Here is a 21763-nt window from a genome sequence, read left to right as displayed (position 1 = left end):
GGGGGGATTAATGATATTGGGCCAACACTCCACATTCCACCTTTGGCACAATAGTCTTCAAGTCACCAGGGAGTGTGTTGCCTTTGATACGAGCTTATCATCACAGCCATTTTTACTATCATCCTATCACAGAGATAAGATAATAGAGGGTGAGAAAAATATTATACATATTTAACTCAATCTCTACACCACAGAGACCAACCCAAGGGAAATCACCATTTCTCAAACCCAAAGGGTTATCATTGAAGACACAACAGACACACACACATGCACTCAAGCAACATCACACAAGACACACACAGAAGGGACAAACAGACCAGAGCAGACAACAAAGAAAAAACATGCAAAACATGTGTTTGAAGAGGAAAAGTTCACAATATTGAAGGCTCTGCTATTCCTTCTCCTGATTCAGTCGATCTGTGGTGCTGTGGCTTGAATCTGAGAACTTCTTCCCAGTTGAGAGCTGTGCCGCCGGTTACCTGAGAGGGTTTCCTGTTTGGTGGCATTGCTGAGCTCTCGGTGTCGCCGGAGTCCTGTCCACCGGATTCCTGAATTGAGGCGGCGTGATTCGGCTGTGTTGGGCTCTGATCTGCATTCCAGTCCACCTTGAGCCCTGGTTCCAAAAGCTGCCGGAGTGTGTTGCTGCAAAAAGGGAAAATCTGAGCCAAGTGTCCCGAGGACACCTTTTCCCTTCTCTGATTTTTTATCTCTTTTTTTCTTTCCTTTGTCTCTTTTGCTCCTTTTATTTTTTATTTGTGCAGATCTGAAGAACAGATAATAGGAAGAATAATTGGAGCTGAAGGTAGAAGATCTGGAAAGGAAGAGTGAAGTCCTAAAGAAGTTCAGAGTGAATTTGGTGCTTGAGCACGAAGTGAGACGGACCGGAGGTTCGGGAACCAAGAGGAGTAATCCCGGCAAGGCGAAGATACCCAACAGCCAGAACTTCAATCAAATTTGAATTTTGTGTGCTTCCGCATGAAACTGATAACATTAGAACTTCACTCTTGTATGCGCAGCCCACTTTGACAATTTTTCAAACACATCAGATTTGTTTTTCATTAAAAAGACCCAAGTTTTCCTTGAAAAATCATCAATGACAGATAGAAAATACATGTTTCCACCATGAGTGGGCACTTTAGCAGGACCCCAAACATCAGCATGCAGGTATTCAAGAATCTCAGTGCTAACATGCTTCCTAGGATAAGGAACAGAAACTGGAAAGGCAGACTTATGGTGTTTTCCCATCACACATGGTTCACAGAAAGGAAGCTCAGAAACTTTATCATTACCAAACACACCAGTCCTTTTTAGAATTTCCATGCCTTTGTTACTCATGTGCCCTAATCTAGCATGCCAGAGTGCAGATTTGTCCTCATGGACCACATTAGCAGCAGATAAAGGAACTGACTCAGCACATACAGCATACAAGTCTCCCTTTCTTGGAGCAGTAAAGTAAAGCATAGAGTCCTTTTCAAATTGAAATCTCAAGTAGTTCACAGAACCATTCAGCATTTTATCAGCAATCTTAGACACTGAAAGCAAGCTAAATTTCAAGTTTGGCACAAATCTAACATCATTCAAGGTAAGAAGACTCCCATTTTCAAATTTCAAGCAAACATCACCCTTACCCAAAATATCACAACTTTGACCATCAGCCAAAGAAACATGCCCAGACTTGACCAACTGAAGGTTTTGAAACATATGCTCAAAAGGGGTCACATGAAAGGTACAACCAGAGTCAATCAGCCACTCATTTGAACTTACAGATTTAGACACAGCATTTGAGTAATTTATAAACTGAAAATCATAGTCATGTACCATATAGACACCATCTTCTTCAAACACATTGTTTGCATGCTGTTTAGGCTCATTAGGAACAAAGTTCTTATTCTTTTTAGGCAACTTGCACCTATTTATGAAATGCCCAGGTTTCCCACAATTCCAACATACTTTCCTAGGTTTCTGATCAGGATTCTGATTCCTATTTTGATTCTGGTTATGATCAAACCTATTGTCTTCCCTCTGTTCATTTGATGCAGCAGTTTTATGATGATCAGACTTCTGGCCCTTAGAAAAATGATGGTGAGGGTTTCTCTGATTATCCTTATTCACATACATAACCTCACCCTGAAGAGACTTGGATTTTTGCAGTTTAAGTTCACTTTCTTTGGTCTTAAGACCATTGATAATCATTTCACAAGAGACCTTAGACCCACCATATTTTAAAGCTGATTTTACTTCAGAAAAAGACTCAGGAATAGAACTTAACAAAATCTGAGGGGCATACTTCTCAATATTGTCATCACCAGCAATTTTCAAATCATGCAACAGTTTGTGAAAATCATCAAGGTTTGAATCAACATCCTTTGAAGGATCCATTTGAAAATTCATAAATTGGTTTTGTAAAGACCATGCAGACTCTTCAGATGAAGTGGAGTAAATTGAGTTCAGATCATCCCATAAATCCTTAGCACATAAGTGATGAGACATTTTCCTAACCACAGAACTGCTCAGATTTAACAAGATAGTGGCCCTAGCATTATCATTCATATCATGCAGTTTCTCATCAGTCACAGATTTGTCAATTTTAGACAACAGAGCTTTATTAACCTTTTCCTTGACTAAAATGCACTCTATTTTGGTTTTCCAATCTTGAAAATCATCTCGGCCATTGAATGGCACCAAATGCATGTTGTTCATGGTGAATGCAGATGCAGCACTTAAGCAAACACACTTTTCACAGAAAACCACAACAACCACACCAGAGTAACAGGTCAGTCAGACCACAGAGCAAGTAACACCACAACAAAAGGTCACTAGGACCTCAAGGAAGGAAACTTCTGGAGTTCAGGAGCAGGGAAGAGCCCAGATCTCAGCACAGATTGATCTGTGGAGCAAGGTTTCACACTGGTCCCTCCAAGAAGTTCCAAGAGGACTATCTGAGTCCAACGAAGGGTAAAACTCTCAATCCAAGAGAGCTTTTACAGAACAAAGCAGAAACACCAGAGAGAGCAAAACAATCAGCGAAAACAGTAAGGAACCAAAGCACACACAACCTGTCTAGATAGCCCCCTTTCTCCCTTGATTTCCAGGGTACTCGCACGAGGAGACTCCTTTAAAGGAGAATCCAGACGAACTGGACCAAATGCAAGGGAGAACCTCACTTGGCTTTGACTGCCAGAGGGTTATCGAGATATAAGGCAACAAGCGGAAGCACACAAAAGATCAGGATCGCAAGATACCAGACAAAAAACAGGTAAAAGAACAAAAAACAGCAGGCAACCCAATCCTAATGACTAGGAGTTTTAGGGTCTTAAGCCAATTTACCAGAGCCGACTTCCCAAGTAGGGGAATAGTCGGTCTTACCAAAACCTTGCTCGTCGGGAGCGAGTCGGCGCAGCCAAAGGGCGGCGGGGTGAGAGGGATGTGTTCGGGGGAAGCCCCGGCAAGGTCCCCGTGGCTCTGATACCACTGTTGGGTATGTTGATTCTAACTATGCAAATGATATAGATAGTAGGAAGTCATCTACTTCTTATGTATTCACTTTGTGTAATGCCTGCATTAGTTGGAAATCTCAATTGCAAAACGTTGTTGCCTTGTCTACTACTGAATCTGAGTATATTGCTGCAACTGAGGCTGTGAAAGAAGCTCTTTGGCTTGATGGATTGCTGTCTGAAATTAGATACATTGATGATAAACCCATTGTTTTCTCTGATAGTCAATCTGCCATTCAACTATGCAAAAACCCTGTGTTCCATGATAGAACTAAGCATATTGCTGTTAAATATCACTTCATTAGGGATGTAGTTGAAAAAGGAGATGTTTTGCTTGATAAGATTCCCTCTGAATTCAATCCAGCAGATATGGGCACCAAGTGCCTTCCAGTTGCAAAGCTGGAATCTTGCTTGGAAATTTTGAATATTGGTCCTGGTTAACTTTTCTTTTGTGTCTTTGTGTGACAAGTTCAGCCTCTGTGGCTGCTTGTCTCTTCTTTGTCTGTGTTACTTCTTTTTCTGCATGATGTTTGTTGTCCTTGAGCTGCATGCTGTGTTCTGGTCTGTGTACCTACTGCTGTCCAGTGTGAGTTTTTTCCGTTTATGTCCCCTTGTCCTGTGTGTGTGTGACTGCCTTGTTATGCTTTGTTTTTTCTTTGTTGTCTGCTCTGGTCTGTTTGTCCCTTCTGTGTGTGTCTTGTGTGATGTTGCTTGAGTGCATGTGTGTGTGTCTGTTGTGTCTTCAATGATAACCCTTTGGGTTTGAGAAATGGTGATTTCCCTTGGGTTGGTCTCTGTGGTGTAGAGATTGAGTTAAATATGTATAATATTTTTCTCACCCTCTATTATCTTGTCTCTGTGATAGGATGATAGTAAAAATGGCTGTGATGATAAGCTCGTATCAAAGGCAACACACTCCCTGGTGACTTGAAGACTATTGTGCCAAAGGTGGATATGTGGATTGTTGGCCCAATACTCTTCAATTGTTCCTCCCCAACCCAAAACCCCCTTAAGCCCAAAACCAAGCCCATCTCCCTAAATAATCCCAACCCCCTTTTAGCCAAACCCTTATTCCCTCACTTCCCTTGCGCCGCTCTGTTCTCTCTCTCTCTCACCTGCGCCTTTCCATTTCCCCTCCGCCGCCGACTCCTCGGTTCTCCTTCCGCCGCAATTCTCCCCCTCCTTCCCGATGCCTCCCTTTACTTCCCTGTTCTGTCCCCATCTCGGTTATAAAGTCCTCAATTGTGGGTAGAAGTTCGAAGAGGAAAAGTTCACAATATTGAAGGCTCTGCTATTCCTTCTCCTGATTCAGTCGATCTGTGGTGCTGTGGCTTGAATCTGAGAACTTCTTCCCAGTTGAGAGCTGTGCCGCCGGTTACCTGAGAGGGTTTCCTGTTTGGTGGCATTGCTGAGCTCTCGGTGTCGCCGGAGTCCTGTCCACCGGATTCCTGAATTGAGGCGGCGTGATTCGGCTGTGTTGGGCTCTGATCTGCATTCCAGTCCACCTTGAGCCCTGGTTCCAAAAGCTGCCGGAGTGTGTTGCTGCAAAAAGGGAAAATCTGAGCCAAATGTCCCGAGGACACCTTTTCCCTTCTCTGATTTCTTATCTCTTTTTTTTCTTTCCTTTGTCTCTTTTGCTCCTTTTATTTTTTATTTGTGCAAATCTGAAGAACAGATAATAGGAAGAATAATTGGAGCTGAAGGTAGAAGATCTGGAAAGGAAGAGTGAAGTCCTAAAGAAGTTCAGAGTGAATTTGGTGCTTGAGCACGAAGTGAGACGGACCGGAGGTTCGGGAACCAAGAGGAGTAATCCCGGCAAGGCGAAGATACCCAACAAAGCACATTCAAATATCAACATAGTTATAGATATGTTATGGGTTTTGGATTTGAATATTGAGAGGGGTGTAATTGAATCAACACAAATCAAATAATGGTGTGTTCAAATTTGATTTTAGTATCGAATTGAATCTCGAACTTTATTTATTGAATACTTTGAGGTTTACCAGTTTATACGAATTTTTTAAATTTATATTTATATTCAAAATATTAATTATTTTCTTTTGAAAATAAATTATTTCATTCAAAATAATAAATATATTAATTATTTTCTTATAACTAACAGAGTTAATTAGAGATTTAATATAATTATTATTAATTTAGTAGATAAATATAAATTGTACCAACTAATAATTATATTTTTCAAGTTGAATCACTTAACGAACTTATTCACGAGCTAACAAGTCGAATATACTACCAAGCTTAAATTTGATTAGTTTATTTATCGAATTTCTCTAAACAAGCTCTTTTTTAAGTTGAGCTCCGAATAATTTGCAAGTTGCTTAATTTGTTTATAACCCTAACTGTAATACGATTTCACACCAAAAAAAAATTGCATATTAAATTATTAAACTACAATTTTGGACTTCAACTTTAAGTTTTAATGAGAAAGTTAACATTTGAAAATATAAAATATTTCATTATGGGGATTTTTTTTTTTTTTTTTTGGGACGTGCTATGAGTCAAAATTTGTAAGACGATTCAAGATTTTAATTCAAAAACAATGTTTATGTTGGGGAATGGTTTAGATGCATGGACATCTTTCCATTTTGGTATTTGAAGTGTATGAACACCTTGAAAATATTTGTGGTGCATGGCACTATTTTTTTTTTTGAAACCTGCACCTTATTTTTGATAGCATTATACAATGTTATCTTACTTTTTGTTGTGTTATTGATTCAACATTTTCTTGTTTTGATATACTTATGTAATATAATATATCTTGTTTTGTGTTGAACTTCTGAATTCTCAGGTTCCAATATAAAAATGAAAGCATTAGCCTTCGGCCGACCTTCATAAGATTGAGGGGGAGTTTAGAAGTTCAATGCTTATTGTGTACTAAAAGCATCCGCAATGGGCTTACTTGATAGTCTATTTGATAGTGGAGGACCACATTAAGTAAGTAGTGCTGCATTGGGGTTACTTGATAGCCTACTTGATTTTTTTAGTTTTTAAAGAGGAGAGAGAGATTTTTAAAGAGGAGAAGAGAATTAAAAATAAAAAATAAAAAATTAGATCGCTCGTGTATACCCGAGGGCTTGAGTAGGCCTCGAGTAAGGCCCCCCGCAACGCCCTACTCGAGTGCAACGCTCTACTCGAGTAGGAGCGTTGCAGATGCTCTAATATTTGTTTTGCAGGTTTCAATGTTGCTGATATTTACAGGGAGTAATTTATTTTCTTTTGTTTGTTTAGGGGGTGTGTTGTGCACTATTTGTGAAATTTTTACCATTTGTATAATTGAGGGAGTTTCTAATTCCTTGTTGATCTGAACCTGTAATATAGAATTCCTTTTCTTAATTTCATGGGATGGAATGACTTTATATTTGACACACACATTCTAATATAATATACCCTTATATACAATATTTATATATTGTTGAGAATTGATTGTTTTAGTCAGACGTAAATGATTTCTCGATCCCGACAAGTAAAAGGATGATATCGTTGCTCTAATATGAATGTCATTCTTTGGGCTCGAATTAATATGAAAACAACAAAATTGTCATCCATTATTTGTCTAACAGATAGATTAATTAGGACCGACCATAACGTCACACACTTTTAATTAATATCAACATATCTTACGTAAAACAAAGTTTCTGCTATGACTTTTGTTTTATAATGGTAATTTAAATTATTAGCACATCATTTCAACAACCTTGAAATAATCCACGAGCAACAAGACAGACTCGAATCTTTTCTCGCAAAAATTTAATAATATTTTTTCTTCTACATATTGAAATTATAAATTGGTTGAAACATATTAAGTGTATGTTTACTGACGCATAATTTGTTATTTAAAGTGAAGATTGTATTTTTTATATTTTATTTATTTTGAATAATAATATATTTATTTTATTTTCTATAAAGTAGTATAAATTTCTAATACTTTTTTTTAATGTAAAATTATATCTTGATCAAAGAAAATACTGCACAAAATTTTATATAGATTATTTAATTTTTTTATTATATCAAAATAAACTAGATATAAAATAATAAATGAAGATCATTTCTTCTTTCTAACTCAAAGCAATAAACAGTTAAACAAAACATCATTTTATAGTTATTTTTTTTTGATTTGGGGGAGTTGGGGAGGGGGAGCAGTGGGGTTTGAACCCGGGACCTCACTGTTCACACACAGGAGGTCGCACTAACACTTCGGTTCCTGAAGTTTCTTCCATTTCTATTAGTACTCCATCTTTTAAGAATCTGTTTTGAATTCATTATTTAATTTGTTGGTCAGAATTTGCAATAATGTGTCAATTCTCTAGCTTGTTCGAGGTGGTTTAGTCATTATAATAACTCATCCAATTTTAATGGGTATCATTTTATGATAATTAAATGGAATAGTGGGGTTAAGTTATAAAATCTCAGAGTCGATTATCGTGATGGAACACGGTGATGAACTCATATAATAAGTTTTCGATAGTAAAAATACTCATTTAAAATTTACATATTTGTATTCATTCAAAATTCGATTAATAAACTATTTTATTACACTAAATTAAAACTCATATAGTAGTAATTATCTAAATTCCTCTAAATCTATAAATATAATTTGGTACAATAATATTATTCGAATCTTCTTAAATAAAAATTCGAATATTACAAAATACACATTAATAATAAGTAATACTATAAATCACAGAAAATTAATACGTAATAGAGAAATTTCATAGACATGTCGATTAGTTTCTAACCCTTTTAAAAGTTATATATGCATACATGTCCTAAACCTGATTGAAAAGTGAATTTATTATCTGTTCTTGTCTTAAAACTTGTATACTAATAAACGTTAATTATATAAATTCGTTCATATTTATTAACTATTTAAATAATTAATCCAACAAAGTGATGAATCAACTGTAGATCTTGATGATCTAAGGATTGAAAATTGTTCATATTTTATAGTTTAAGACCAATTTTTATTTTAGCCTACATGTGTGTGAAAAACCACGAACTCGTGTGTAATCTATGAGTGGTATATATTATTGTTCATCAATTAAGATTTAAGTCACCCCAATTAAATGAATCCCCCAAATTCACCTCAAATATAATGATAAGGGAAATTAAAGAATGAAATATGGCAGGACAATAACTTACAAGGAATTTATTTTTAAGAAAAAAAATATTCATTAAAGATCCAAATGGGAAAATGCAACAACAAATCTTGGATTCAAGGAAGCAAAAAAAATTACAAGAGAGGGAATTTCAAAAAGACAACAGGAATGGATATATACAATTTGATGGAATTTTCTCCCCCAATAATTCATTATTCCGCTCATCAATTAATCCCACGTATATATTTCTCATGCATTGCTTCTGAAAGATCCCAGAGCTTTAATGGCTGCTGCCCTCAATATAAATTGGTGGTAGAATGCAGCAATGGCGGCTCCGATGAATGGTCCAACCCAGAAAATCCACTGTATTCAAATAAATTACAGAAAAAAAGATTAAGCAAAATTGCAAAGTATACTTGTAATTGTCCAATACTAGTAAAATTAGTTAGAATATATGCAGTCTCATTAAAAAAAAGTGAAATTAATTACCTGGTCATCCCAGGCCTTTTCCTGGTTGTAGATGACAGCGGCGCCGAAACTCCGGGCTGGGTTGATGCCGGTGCCGGTGATGGGGATGGTGGCCAGGTGGACCATGAACACCGCGAATCCGATGGGAAGTGGCGCCAACACCTAAGTTCATTTTTAATAAATAAATTAATTAATAAGCTTGTGGGTCAATAGTTCATACTTTTTTTTTGCTTGTGGGTCAATAGTTAATACTAACTCAACTAATAAATACTTAGATCATTGTAGCAGTTGCATATAAGATCCACTCCTTTTCAGACAAATCCACTTATTAAATATTAATTAGTATCAAAGTGATACCAAAAAAAAAAAGAAAAAAAATTCTGTGAATGCGACGTGCATGGCAAATTATGCTGTAGTTAATTCGTAATAAAGTTTAATTCGGTTACTAATTATTCAATAATAATCCAAAATTATTCTAGTGCGCATGTGCATTTTCAATTTTTCTAACGGTAATTTGATCCTTACTTATTGTCAACATGGAAGTTAACATGGAAGTTCTGGATTAATCTACTAATATTGTCAACATATGAATTTAGAAGTCATGCATATATATTCATATTCGAGCTTATATATGCTTACAGGAACATGGGAGTCTCGTGCACTTCTCTTAGGATCAGTGGCGGAGAAAACAGTGTACACCAAAACGAAGGTGCCAATAATCTCTGCGCCCAAGCCGACGCCCTTGTTGTAGCCGTCGGCGAGCTCGTTTGCGCCGCCGCCGTATTTGTTGTAGTACGATTTCTGGAAAGCCTTCACCAACCCTACGCCGCAGATCGCCCCCAAACTCTGCGCCACCATATACATCACCGCCCTAATCAGCGACACCTTCCGCGCCAAAAACAGCCCGAACGTCACCGCCGGATTAATGTGCCCTCCTGCAGTCCGCCATCAACGTTAATTAGAAATCCGATTCGTCAATCTACTGTTTTAATTAATTTCCGATTAGCGAATTCGAATTGGACTCACCGGAGATGCCGGCGGTGCAGTAGACGAGGATGAAGATCATGCCGCCGAAGGCCCAGGCGATGCCGAGGATGCCAACGCCGCCGCAGTCGTCACCGCCGTCCGTGGTGTCGCTCTGGTGCTTATAGCCGATTACGGTGAGAACGGTGACGTACAGGAAGAGCAGCGTGGCGATGAACTCGGCGATCACCGCTCTGTAGAAGGACCATTTGGTCAGCTCCTCGAAGTCGACGAGCGGCGCCGGCGGCGGATCGTGGTAGTCCTTGGCCGAGAACTCCGGCGCCGGCTCCGCCGCGTATTCGACGTCCTTTGTCATGGCTGTTGAGCTAGGGCAAATTAGTGCGTACGTGTTGTGTGTGTGAAAATGAAGGGGATGGTGTCAAGTCAGTGGCGAGGTGGGTATTTATGGAGGGAGAGTTTATTTATGGAATTTTAAATTTTATTAATTAGCCGTCCCACATAAATTAGTTTGTAATTAAATATCAACAACAAGAAATTAGCAGATGGGATCATTAGTCTCACTATTTAGTGTGTACCACTCTTAATTTATCTATTTTATAATTATTTTTTAAAAAAAATAAAAAATATTATTATATTATGAATTCTAATTAATATTTATCACAAAAAATTAAAATTTTAAAAAATCATATACCCTAACTTTAAATTAATGAACCCAAATAATCAATTATTAATTCAAATAAATATAAAAAAATAATTATAAATCTTAATTGGATGAGTGAACCTTAGTTAATTATTTTTTTTATAATATTAGGGTGTGTTTGCTTTTTATCCCTCTAAATGGTGGGATAATAAAAATTTATGCCTTTAAATGTTTGTTTTCTTATCTCACATTTTACAGAAACGCCATTTTTCCTTCCTTACTTGAAGTGAAAATAAGGAAGGAAAAATGATGGTTGTGTAAAATGTGGGATAAGAAAGCAAACATTTAAAGGCACAAATTTTTATTATTCCTCCATTTAGAGGGATAAAAAGCAAACACATTTAAAGTATAATAAATTAAAATTGAAGAAAACATAATTAAAAATTATACTCCCTCCGTTCCAGCTTTTTGTATCCACTTTTAGTAGTAAATATTACTAAAAGTTGATACAAAAAGCTGAGACGAAGGGAGTAATAATAAATTAAGAGTGATACACGGTGGTACACATGAAATAGTGGGATAAAGGATCCTAATGAGAAACCGGAAGTCGACAATTAAAGGTAATTAAATGGTCTTTCAAAAAGAAAAAAAGGTAGTTAAATGGTTGGATTTTCTTCGCTTGCACGGCCCACGATCATCGTCATCATCAGCATCAAGTTTCTATGCTGTAATAATTTCTTTTAATTATTGATAATTGAATATAATAATTAAAACATATTTTATCTAAAAGATAGGGTATCAAAAAATTTAAAATTGAGTCAACTGTTATCTAGGTCTTCCTAGAAACAATGGAGTCGAGATAAACAATATATCAAATTATGTATTCGCAATCAAAATTAATGTTTAATATTTTCACTCATTTTTATATATTTACTATGATGAAAATTTTAATTATGTATTCACAATGAAAATTAATGTTTAATGTTTTCACTCATTTTTCATCATTTTTATATATTTACTATGATGGAAAAATTTCCCTTGACATGAAGAAATATTTTCTTTCTGTTAAGTCATTTAAACTTTGTAATATTTTCAGAACACTCGTTTTAGACCCGCTGGAGGGCAATTTACTAATTTTAGAGCCATCTTTTGTACTTTTTTCGATATCCTTTTTGTAGGAAAAGTAATTCAAGAATAATTAATCGCATACTTTGATACGTGAATCCATGTCTTGACTCTTGTCGATCACAATTTTAAGTATAGTTTTATATAATTTTCAGTATTGTCGCAAAATATATACGAACACAGACCTTATCTACAATATTTAAAATTTAATAATTTAAAGATTGAAAATGGTTCATATTTAATATTTCAAAAAGAAATTTTATTTTAATGTATTCCTATATATGTGTGTGTGTAAAAATTTGACCGTAGAGATGATATCCATCATATTCAATGAGTGGGGATTACTGTGATCTTTCCTTCAATTACACATAGTAATTTGCTCAAGCACAATGTATAACTACAAGAATTTTGAACCTACATTGAAATGTTGAACTGAAAATTAATACTCCCTTTATCCGCGAAGATTGAATAGTATTTTTTTCGAGTTGTATCGTGAAGCTTGACCACTTTTTTTATATGGCAAATTTTTTTCTCTTTATTCATATTTTTACTTTTTCATCTATCATACTTAACGCAAAATACTAATTCCTTAAAATTTGTACTTACAAAAAAAAAATGCTCAAATTTCGCGGAGCGGAAGAAGTAATACTCTATTGTCATCAAATAATGGTGGACAAAGTGAATACCCACAAGGAAAGTGAACACACAATCAATTAAAGGACACAAATCGCCTAATAATTAATTTTTCAGTTGAGTTAGTTGAACAATATGTGTGGGTGTGTGTATGTATAATTAGATTTTCTATTGATTAGTCATAGGTGGAGTATAATCAGCTATTAATAAAATGGACACTTTTTGTCATTATCTTAGCTTGTGATATATATGACGGATTTTTTGCCAGAGAAATTTATCTGTCATGTACAACAAAAAGGTTTTCCAACAACTTCATACATGTGCTCGTATATTATGATTTTTCATTATTATTATGTGTCGTGGCCCTTAACAGATCGATATTATTATATATGTTGCTATATTTTTAAAAAATATTAAAATAATGCATCTTTTTATAGAGTTCAGGAGTCATAGGATTTTTTAGGACAGTAACTTAATTAGATTGATTTGGAAATTAGGACAATAACTTTCGGACTTGTAAAAATAGGACACTAATTAATAAGTATTGCACCCGCAAAATATTTATCGGCCAATTATCGAATTTTCGGACTTTCCCGCATGGACCAAGCACGTGACATCCTATCTGGAGCCGTAAAAATGACGTGCTTGCCACATAATCAACCCCTCCGTGCGGGTTGTCATGTGCTTGATCCGTGCGAAAAAAGTCCCAAAATTCGATAATTGGCTCATAAATGTCCTGCGGGTGCAACACTTATTAATTAATGTCCTATTTTTACAAGTCCGAAAGTTATTATCACAATTTTCAAATCAACCTAAGTTATTGTCCTAAAAATCCCTCTAACTCTAGAGTTCAGCTAAGGTCTATTTTTATCATCATATATAAATGTAAATAAATTTCTATGCTATTATCTTCAGAACTCTCTTGATCCATCCCATTACAAATGTCCCACTTTTTATAATGGGATGTCTCATTCTTTTTTTGGTAATATATTCTTTTTCTATATCTACTATTTAAATAATTTTTACTAGTTCACTTTATCTATTAATTACACATTTTTTAATATATATATCTAAAATAATGGGACATTTGTAATGGGACGGAGAGAGTAATATTTTAGATTTAGAAAATTTAGGCATTTGTATCCTATATTTGACCTCAAATCAATTTTGATACCCTATGTATCGTATCTGTCGAAATTGCACTCTCATAATGTATAATGTCTCAGATCGATCGGTCTCATTGGATTTTCCTATGTATTCTAAAATTGAGTTTTTGAAAATAATTTTTGGTCCATCAACTGAGTTGAAAACGCAGCAATATGTATTGTCGATAGATTTTGATCGCGAGTTAGGGTACAAAAAACTGACAATTAATTTCCATGTACTTCGTTAAGGCTTAGGTTTATATATACTACAACCAGATTGTCTAATAGTGACACAATTTTAGTAATATTAAGAGATATGTCACTAAATTTATTATATCTTTAAGTGTGATAAAGTTTAGCTACACACACATGTATATATAGTTTAGTTACACATAAAATTGCCTACGTGTGATAATCTTGTTAAAAGACAACTGGACATTCATGGCAGCGATCTGATCTGTATCCTCTGCAATTCGAATGACGAGGCGGCGGAGCATATCTTCTCAACTTGTGGTTCTTCCGCGGAGCTTTGGAAGGGTTTACTGCGTTGGGTTGGGAAAGAGTCTGCTCTCCCTGCTAAGCTGAAAGATCATCTTCTTGCTTTTATTAACCTGGGTAATAAACAAGACGTCCAGTTCCTCCTTGGAGTTTGGATGTGCACGATTTGGATCATCTGGAGAGAACGCAATAATTGCAAGTTCAATCTTGGAACCTGGAACATCGACAAGCTGCTTAACGAGATAAAATCGCGGACGTGGAGCTGGATGACAGCGTTCGCGCCACCGGGTCCTCAATCTGATTTCAATCGTTGGTTTGGGGCTGTGAGCTTTCATGGCTGATCTTGAGTTTTCTCCCTTGTGCTGTCTGCGTGCGGCTCTTTCTTTCTTTTTTCTGTGCTTCTGTTTTGTTGGCTACTGTCACGGTACTCCTGGTACCACTCCTTTCTGCATTAATATAATTATTTTCCTGATAAAAAAAAACATAAAATAAAAATATAATTAGTAAATTTTGTTACATTTAAAAGTATAATAAATTTTGGGATATCTATCCATGTAACAAATTTTATGATATTTAAAGCTATCACAAAATATTTTTATTAAACATAAATGTCACAGTATACTTTTGCTATGTGTGTGTGAGACACAAATTAACACACACACACATAAATATAATTATATTACTATATTATTAATAAAATTATATTTTGAAAGAACTAATTAAGTACGTACGTATAATATATATTGTCATAAAAAAATAACTACACTTTTATGTGACAAAAATAGTTACACCTTCAAATGTCATTAAATTTAGCGACATGCTTTTATTTTTATAACACGCATATAGCTACTCAATTCAATATGTCATGATTTTATTTAGTGGTATTTATAAGTGTCACTATTTGACAAAACTCATATCAATATATTCGAATATTTTGTTTTTGTTGTTGTTGTGTGTCTATATTTATATATATAGGGTTTGTGACACCTAAGACTAATCCTAGCCATTGATTTGGGCAGATCCAACGGTTGTTCAACAGTAAGACACGAACATTGTTGTTCATGTGCTTTTATTCATGTATTTTATGTATTTGTACATGATTCGCCATGAACATCGTTGTTCATGTAATTTATGCATGTATTTGTTCATGGTTTTCCGTTCTCAGAAAAAGATGAGCTCTCACAGGATCCTAACCCTATATATGTAATTTATGCATGTATTTGTTAATGTACGAATTTTATCCATCATGATTACGAATTCATCAAACATGGTTACGAATTGTGAAAAATAATTTTTTGCTACCTTTGGGATTCGAACCCAGGACCACGAATTCATCCAACAGGGTTACGAATCAACCGTAGATCTTGATGATCTAAGGGCTGAAAATCATTTATATTTTATACACTTAAGAGTGTTTTTATTCTAACCCTCCCCTATATATAGGGGTAATATTATATATATATATATATATATATATATATATATATATATATATATGGTATTGACAGATTAACACTAAAAGACTAAAGGATTAATATTATAAATTATCTTCTAGCTATATTATTTTCACATTTCTTAAAATGTTTTTTATGTTAAGACTTGCTCATTATTCGCATATATAGTTCATGACTAAGCACGATGATGACAGCTTTATATTTTATTCCTCTTCAATGAATAATTATATATACGAATGTCAATCATGCTAATTTACAGAGTTTCGGGGTACGCCTATCAAATTATCGATTATGTAATTTTCAATCATAACCCTCAACATTTGAATTATCGACCTAATCGGGTCAGTCCATAAATTTTAGGCTGAATTGACATCCATAATTATATATCAGTAGTTGTAGTTTACACTAAAAAAGTTTATTAATTATAAGAACGCCATTTTAAGTTATCGAATATTGTTTCATCAATTGATTGTTTACAATTTAACTTATTTTTAATTATGAATCCTTTTACTTATAGTACTATATAATTTGTGTTTCTATGTGTCTTTTTAAAATAGTTATATTAATTGTTTAGATAAATTTGTTAAACAAAATTATTGAAATAATTAAAGTATAGAGATTTATTAAAACAAAATTAAAAATTAGTACAATTACCTAGCTCACAAAATATTAATAATATATATATGGAATCCAAAATTGTGTTTTTCCTATAAAAACATCAATAGACGATTGGTGATTTTCCTAATTAATAAACTAAAGTTAACATAAGAAGTTAAAATGAGACCGATTAAAATGAAAGAGTAAATATTATACAGAAGTTTGTGGAAAATAATGTTTATAATCGTTATTTGTGCCAATAGGAATTGGATAAAATTAATAAAAAATTATTTTAAAATACTATTATAAAATAAAATCATTTTTAGCTCTTAAATCATTAAAATATATGATAAATTCATCATTTTGTTAAATAAATTTAAATTTATTGCTTTTATATATATCAAATTCATCAGATTTTCACATTTAACACATCCTTAATTATTTTAATATATATAAATTTATAGTCTAACCCCATTCTATGCCAATATAAATATATCACTACCAAAATGCGATTTCAACGATAAAAATTTCTTTACTCAGCTTATTTGATCACCATCCTCATGGACGGATCTAAAGGCCAGGCACCCCAGGTCGTCGCCCGGTCAAATTTTTTTTTGTTACCTATAAATGTATGATTTTAATTTTTTTTTTTATCTATATATGTTAATCTCGCCCGGTCATAATTGTGTCATTTCAAATAATTATTCAAGATTCAACTCGTTTTCTTTATTAAAACTTTATTAGAATCATCCGGTGAAATCTTGCCCGGTCATTATTAAATTTCTAGATCCGTCCCTGACCATCCTACTCGACTTATTTGATCACCATCATAGCACCAACAACGTCATCGATCGACATATTTATTTTTCAACTCGGCTTATTATCTAATTTTGGATTTGCCCCTGCCTACGAATTTTTATAGAATAATGAATTCATTGTGAAACATAATAAATTCAAAATAAAACATACAATTTTCGCCAATCATAAAACTCGAACCCATAATCACAAATTAATTCAGCAAAATAATTCACTCACTATAGATATTTAATGATATAAAAACTGAAAATGATTCTTAATTTATATTTTAAAATTTATTTTTATTTAATCATATATATATATATATTGTGTGTATATATTATATATTCTGCGGTTTTTATTTTATTTTGAGAACATACTATATTTTTTTTTTTGAAAGTGAGAACATACTATATATTCAATGTTAATTTAGTTGTAAAATGACAAGAGTGAAAGATATTATGGACTAGATTAGGATATATTTGATATATTATAATACTAAGTAAGACAGTTAAAGTGTGAATTCCTTAGTCGTAATTGTTGACTAAGGAAGACAAGACAATTTAGAATTGTCTTCTTCGCTTATAAATAAGGAAGCTTGGTCTTACGAATTTATATACGAAACATTAGAAGAGAAAACACCTATAGAGTACTATGGTTTCAATCGGAGATTTCCTAGTTGTCGAAGATTGAAACATGCACTGGGAATTGTTCCTGCATCGAATCGACATACACGTGGATACCTTAGTAGTGGATTCACGGCAAGGATCGAGACGCACGTTTACTACACAACAAGTAAGTTAATTTTATTGTTGTGTACGTTTGTAATCTCTACACATGAATCAATTGTAAATCTAGATCTAATCCTTGAATGTATATTCCGCTGCGTATCATTAGATGATGTCAAGGATATCCAACAGTGGTATCAGAGCCCAGGGCTCGATTTACAATTGCTATTGTGTTCTAATTGATTATGGGTTAATGAAATTAGATTTTAGAAATCTGATTTTGAAGTATGAATTTAGAATTGAATAATTCATTGAATTGGGATTGATTTTCTATGTTGCTGGGCAACGTAGAACGCTGAAAGAAATTTTGAAATTGGATTTTGCAAAATGAAATTGGATTTTGTTTCATAAGAAAACAAACGTACATGGTGTATAAATTGCCGTTGGGCGGCGATGCCGCATAATGACCGGCATTCGTTCAAGCTGTCGGACGGCGACAGCCGCTACTGTGCTATATGTCGTGGGGTGGCGCTGTTGGGGCTTGTCTTTGTGCTGCGCTCGACAGCCCATCACCGTCGACACCACCACAGAGGCGGCTCTCGACCACCGAAGGCGCAGCCGGGCTGAAGCCATGGCAACGACGCCAACGTTTGGCTGCTATCGAAAATTGCTGGGCATTCGAACCTATCGCCGGATCTGAGTCAACCACCGCTGGAGGCGGCGACAGGCGGCTCGGGGCTCGCTGCTGAGCTGCTCCTGACCGTCTTCCGCCACGTGCGTTGGGTCGCGGCTTCGAGCCGGCGTGCTTCTGTCCCTTCGAAACTGTTTCCCACTTCAAAAGCTCGAACGCCGGAGTGGTGCGGAAATGGTGGCTGAATGACGGCGGCGCGCGACCACTGTATCAACGACGACATCGCTTCGAGCGGCGCGCGATGGGAGGACGACTGCCGGTGGAGTTCTCGCACGGCGGAACTGCTCTGTCGCGGTAAGAACTCCGCTGCTTCCTCCGCTGTAAGGCGCTTCCCTCCGACGCGGCTTCGAGCTGCTATCGGCATGGAGACCTCCGGTAGGACGCGATGTCGTCGGCGTCGCAGATGCAAGCGGCGGCGGCGTGGCTCCGGGCGTGGCGACGGGAAGGAGAAAGGGGTGGCGACGGGAAGGAGAAGGGGGCAGCGGCTGTTGCTGCAAACCCCTTTTTCCAAACCCTAGCTACTAAGATTGGGTCTTGGGCCCTAGGCTGGGCCTGTTTCTTTTGGACAGCTGGGCCGCGGTTTAAATGGGCTAGGCCTGCATTTTAATTAAAGGCCCCTCGTTGGGCTGTAACAGTTCATAAAAAAAAAATCTGTTGTTAATTTAGAATTAATAATATTAATCCCAATTTCAAAACTAAATTTATTAATTAGATTAATAAATTATGATTATTATTATTTTGGAAATAATAATATTTATTGTGTGTTTATATTGATTTGGAATTAATATAAATTAATTAGATTAATGAATTTTTATTTAGTATTATTATTTTGAAATAATAATATTGAATCTATATTTATATTAATTTGGAATTGATATAAATTGACTAATTCATTAATTTGATTTATAAATCATGAATTATTATTATTTATGAAATAATAATATTTGATGAGTTTTCATATTAATTTTGAATTAATATATGAAATTATTATTTTTGAAATAATAATGTTGTATTAATTTGGAATTAATACAAATTGATTAACCCATATTTTAATTGGAGAATAAAATTTTTAATTGGATTAAAGAATTTTATTCGTAGAGATTTTATGTTGTTTTGTGATAAGCATGCTATTTGATTTTATGCTTATTATTTAACTATAGTAGTTAGAGACCGCTTTAATGCTTGGGTAGGCGGCACCCTATATATGTAGTCCGCGTTACTATGTATGGGTAGGCGGCACCCAATACGTGTGGTCCGCATTTCGTATGCCTGGGTAGGCGGCACCCAGTAATTGTTTTGCTATTTAATATTGGATATTAAATATAAGCAATTAATATCACATGCTAAATCCCCATTAAATATAAGTCTTTGTGTGAGCACAAAACGCGTCGTCCATCATAATTGTCTGAGCAACCCATCCTTTTCGATCAAAGAGTATTTACATAAAATTGTATGCTCTAATCTACAAGGCCAAGGCTCATTCATAGGTTGGCACCGTGTGATGGGGTTGACTTACTTAAATCATTTTGGAACGCAAAGCGACCAAGAATAATTTAAGGACGCAGATTAATTGGATTAATCAACCAAGAGTTGCAAAATTGTTGTTGCAATTGGCTTAGAGGCCTACTAAGTGATATTATTGTAGTCATCAGCAAAGCAGAGGCTGCATAATATTGACTTGGATCTTGGACCACTAAGATTTATATTGATTATAAATCCGTATTTTATGTTGGGGGCATAAGATATGTTAAAATTAGTGGGAGCTAATCAAGACAAAATGCCTTGTTTGATTAGTATAATAATTGTGATCTTATTTGGTTCTATTTTATTGCTTTCTTTTATCTCTGTTTATTTATCTGCAACTGTTTTGTTATGTTTGTTGGATACGGTAAATTGACTAGGTCAAACTTTCTGGATTGACCGCACAATTTGCGTTTGGTGCTAAGGCTAGATATGATTGATTATGTCTTAGAGAAATCAATCCACATCATCCTTAATGTGACTTTAGAAACTTTCAAAATGTTTGACATTGAAAGTTATAAGAAACATATGGATGATGTAACTTCTACTAAATGTATCACATTTGTGTCTATGAGTTTGGAACTGCATAAACAACATGATCACATGTTTCGATTGAGATGTTGATACACCTGAAGAGTGTTAATGCTTTAGAAGCTAAGACCATAAAGTATAAGATACGCATGGATCTCTTCAGGATTAATCTACATGGAGTAGACAAGGTCTTTATGGATGTCTTGAAAAAGATTGAGTTAATTGAGAGGATGGCCACGATTGGAACGGGACTATTCGGTTTTTTGTCTCAATCAACTTAATCTTGCAGTAATGATCTGTCTCATTTGTGAACTTCATAGTGAATTCAAAATGAACAATAGGACAGTGACACTGCCATGAGTTTCATGACATGTTAAGAACGATTTTGAATCGTCTTCCACTAAGGACAAATAAGTTCTTATGATTAATGCTTCTGTCAATTCTAACCCAACAGGAAAGAAAAGGTAGAAGAAGAATCATAGAACTAAATTTTGCATCCTAAGGTGGAAACCATGAAGTTTTGATAGCAGGATTTGGTATGTTTATCATTGAGGTGAACATGTCTACTAACAACTCATGCTCCTGATTATTAGATACGAGTTATAATTCACACATTTGTTAAAATGTGTGTTGTCTAACTAAAACAGGAGAGTGGGACCAAGGAAATTTGACTTACGCATTTGTTTTGAGAAATAGTTGCTGCTAAATGCATAAATGTCTTATGGATTTGATCTATCTCTGGGTTTATGGACATGTTAGATTGTTATTTTGTTCTTGGAATTACGAGGAGTATAATTTACATTCTCGTGTTAGACATTGAAGTTTTTCTATCCATTTTGCTTATAGAATTTATTCTATTTTGCTTAATGGAGATGAAAATATTTCACTTGAGAATACTTTATACTTGCTCAAAGCGAACAAAATATCCTCAGTGTGTAAAATAAACTATCACAAGCAATGCGAATAGTCCGACTTAACTTTGGCATGTAGGCTTGGTCACTTAATGAGAAATGATTAACAAGATCGAGAAAGTTAGACTATCTCACACTTTTGACGTAAAGTCTTAAAGTGCTTGTGAAATCACATCTCAAGGTTAAAATGACCAGCGAGCCACTTTCTAGGAAAAGAATACAAGCTAAAGAAGTATTTGAGTTGATTCACATAGTGATATGTGGACCGTTTCCAACTCAAGCACAAAGTGGATTTTCGTACTTCACAACTTTCACAGACGATTTCTTAAGGTATGGAAATGTGTATCTTATGAAACACAAATCAGAAACTTTGAGAAATCTATGGAGTTTAAGTTAGAAGTCAAGAAACAACTTGGAGAAGTATTTAATCT

At 34.9% G+C, this 21763-nt stretch overlaps 1 protein-coding gene across 1 annotated transcript; it reads right to left on the bottom strand.

Annotated features, from left to right (window-relative positions):
- Positions 1-8660: 8660 nt before the first annotated feature.
- Positions 8661-10494, bottom strand: LOC131000647 (probable aquaporin PIP2-2). Its single transcript, XM_057926659.1, has 4 exons — positions 10106-10494; positions 9719-10014; positions 9101-9241; positions 8661-8974 (listed from the first exon to the last, which is right to left on the bottom strand). The coding sequence occupies exons 1-4, from the start codon at positions 10416-10418 to the stop codon at positions 8861-8863; spliced, it is 864 nt and encodes a 287-aa protein (XP_057782642.1). The 5' UTR covers positions 10419-10494; the 3' UTR covers positions 8661-8860.
- Between the last annotated feature and the right edge of the window lie 11269 nt (positions 10495-21763).

Source organism: Salvia miltiorrhiza, chromosome 8, assembly GCF_028751815.1.
Source record: "Salvia miltiorrhiza cultivar Shanhuang (shh) chromosome 8, IMPLAD_Smil_shh, whole genome shotgun sequence".
Lineage (NCBI taxonomy): Eukaryota > Viridiplantae > Streptophyta > Magnoliopsida > Lamiales > Lamiaceae > Salvia > Salvia miltiorrhiza.
Note: the sequence above shows the minus strand (reverse complement) of the source record. Positions and strands in the feature narration are given on the sequence as shown.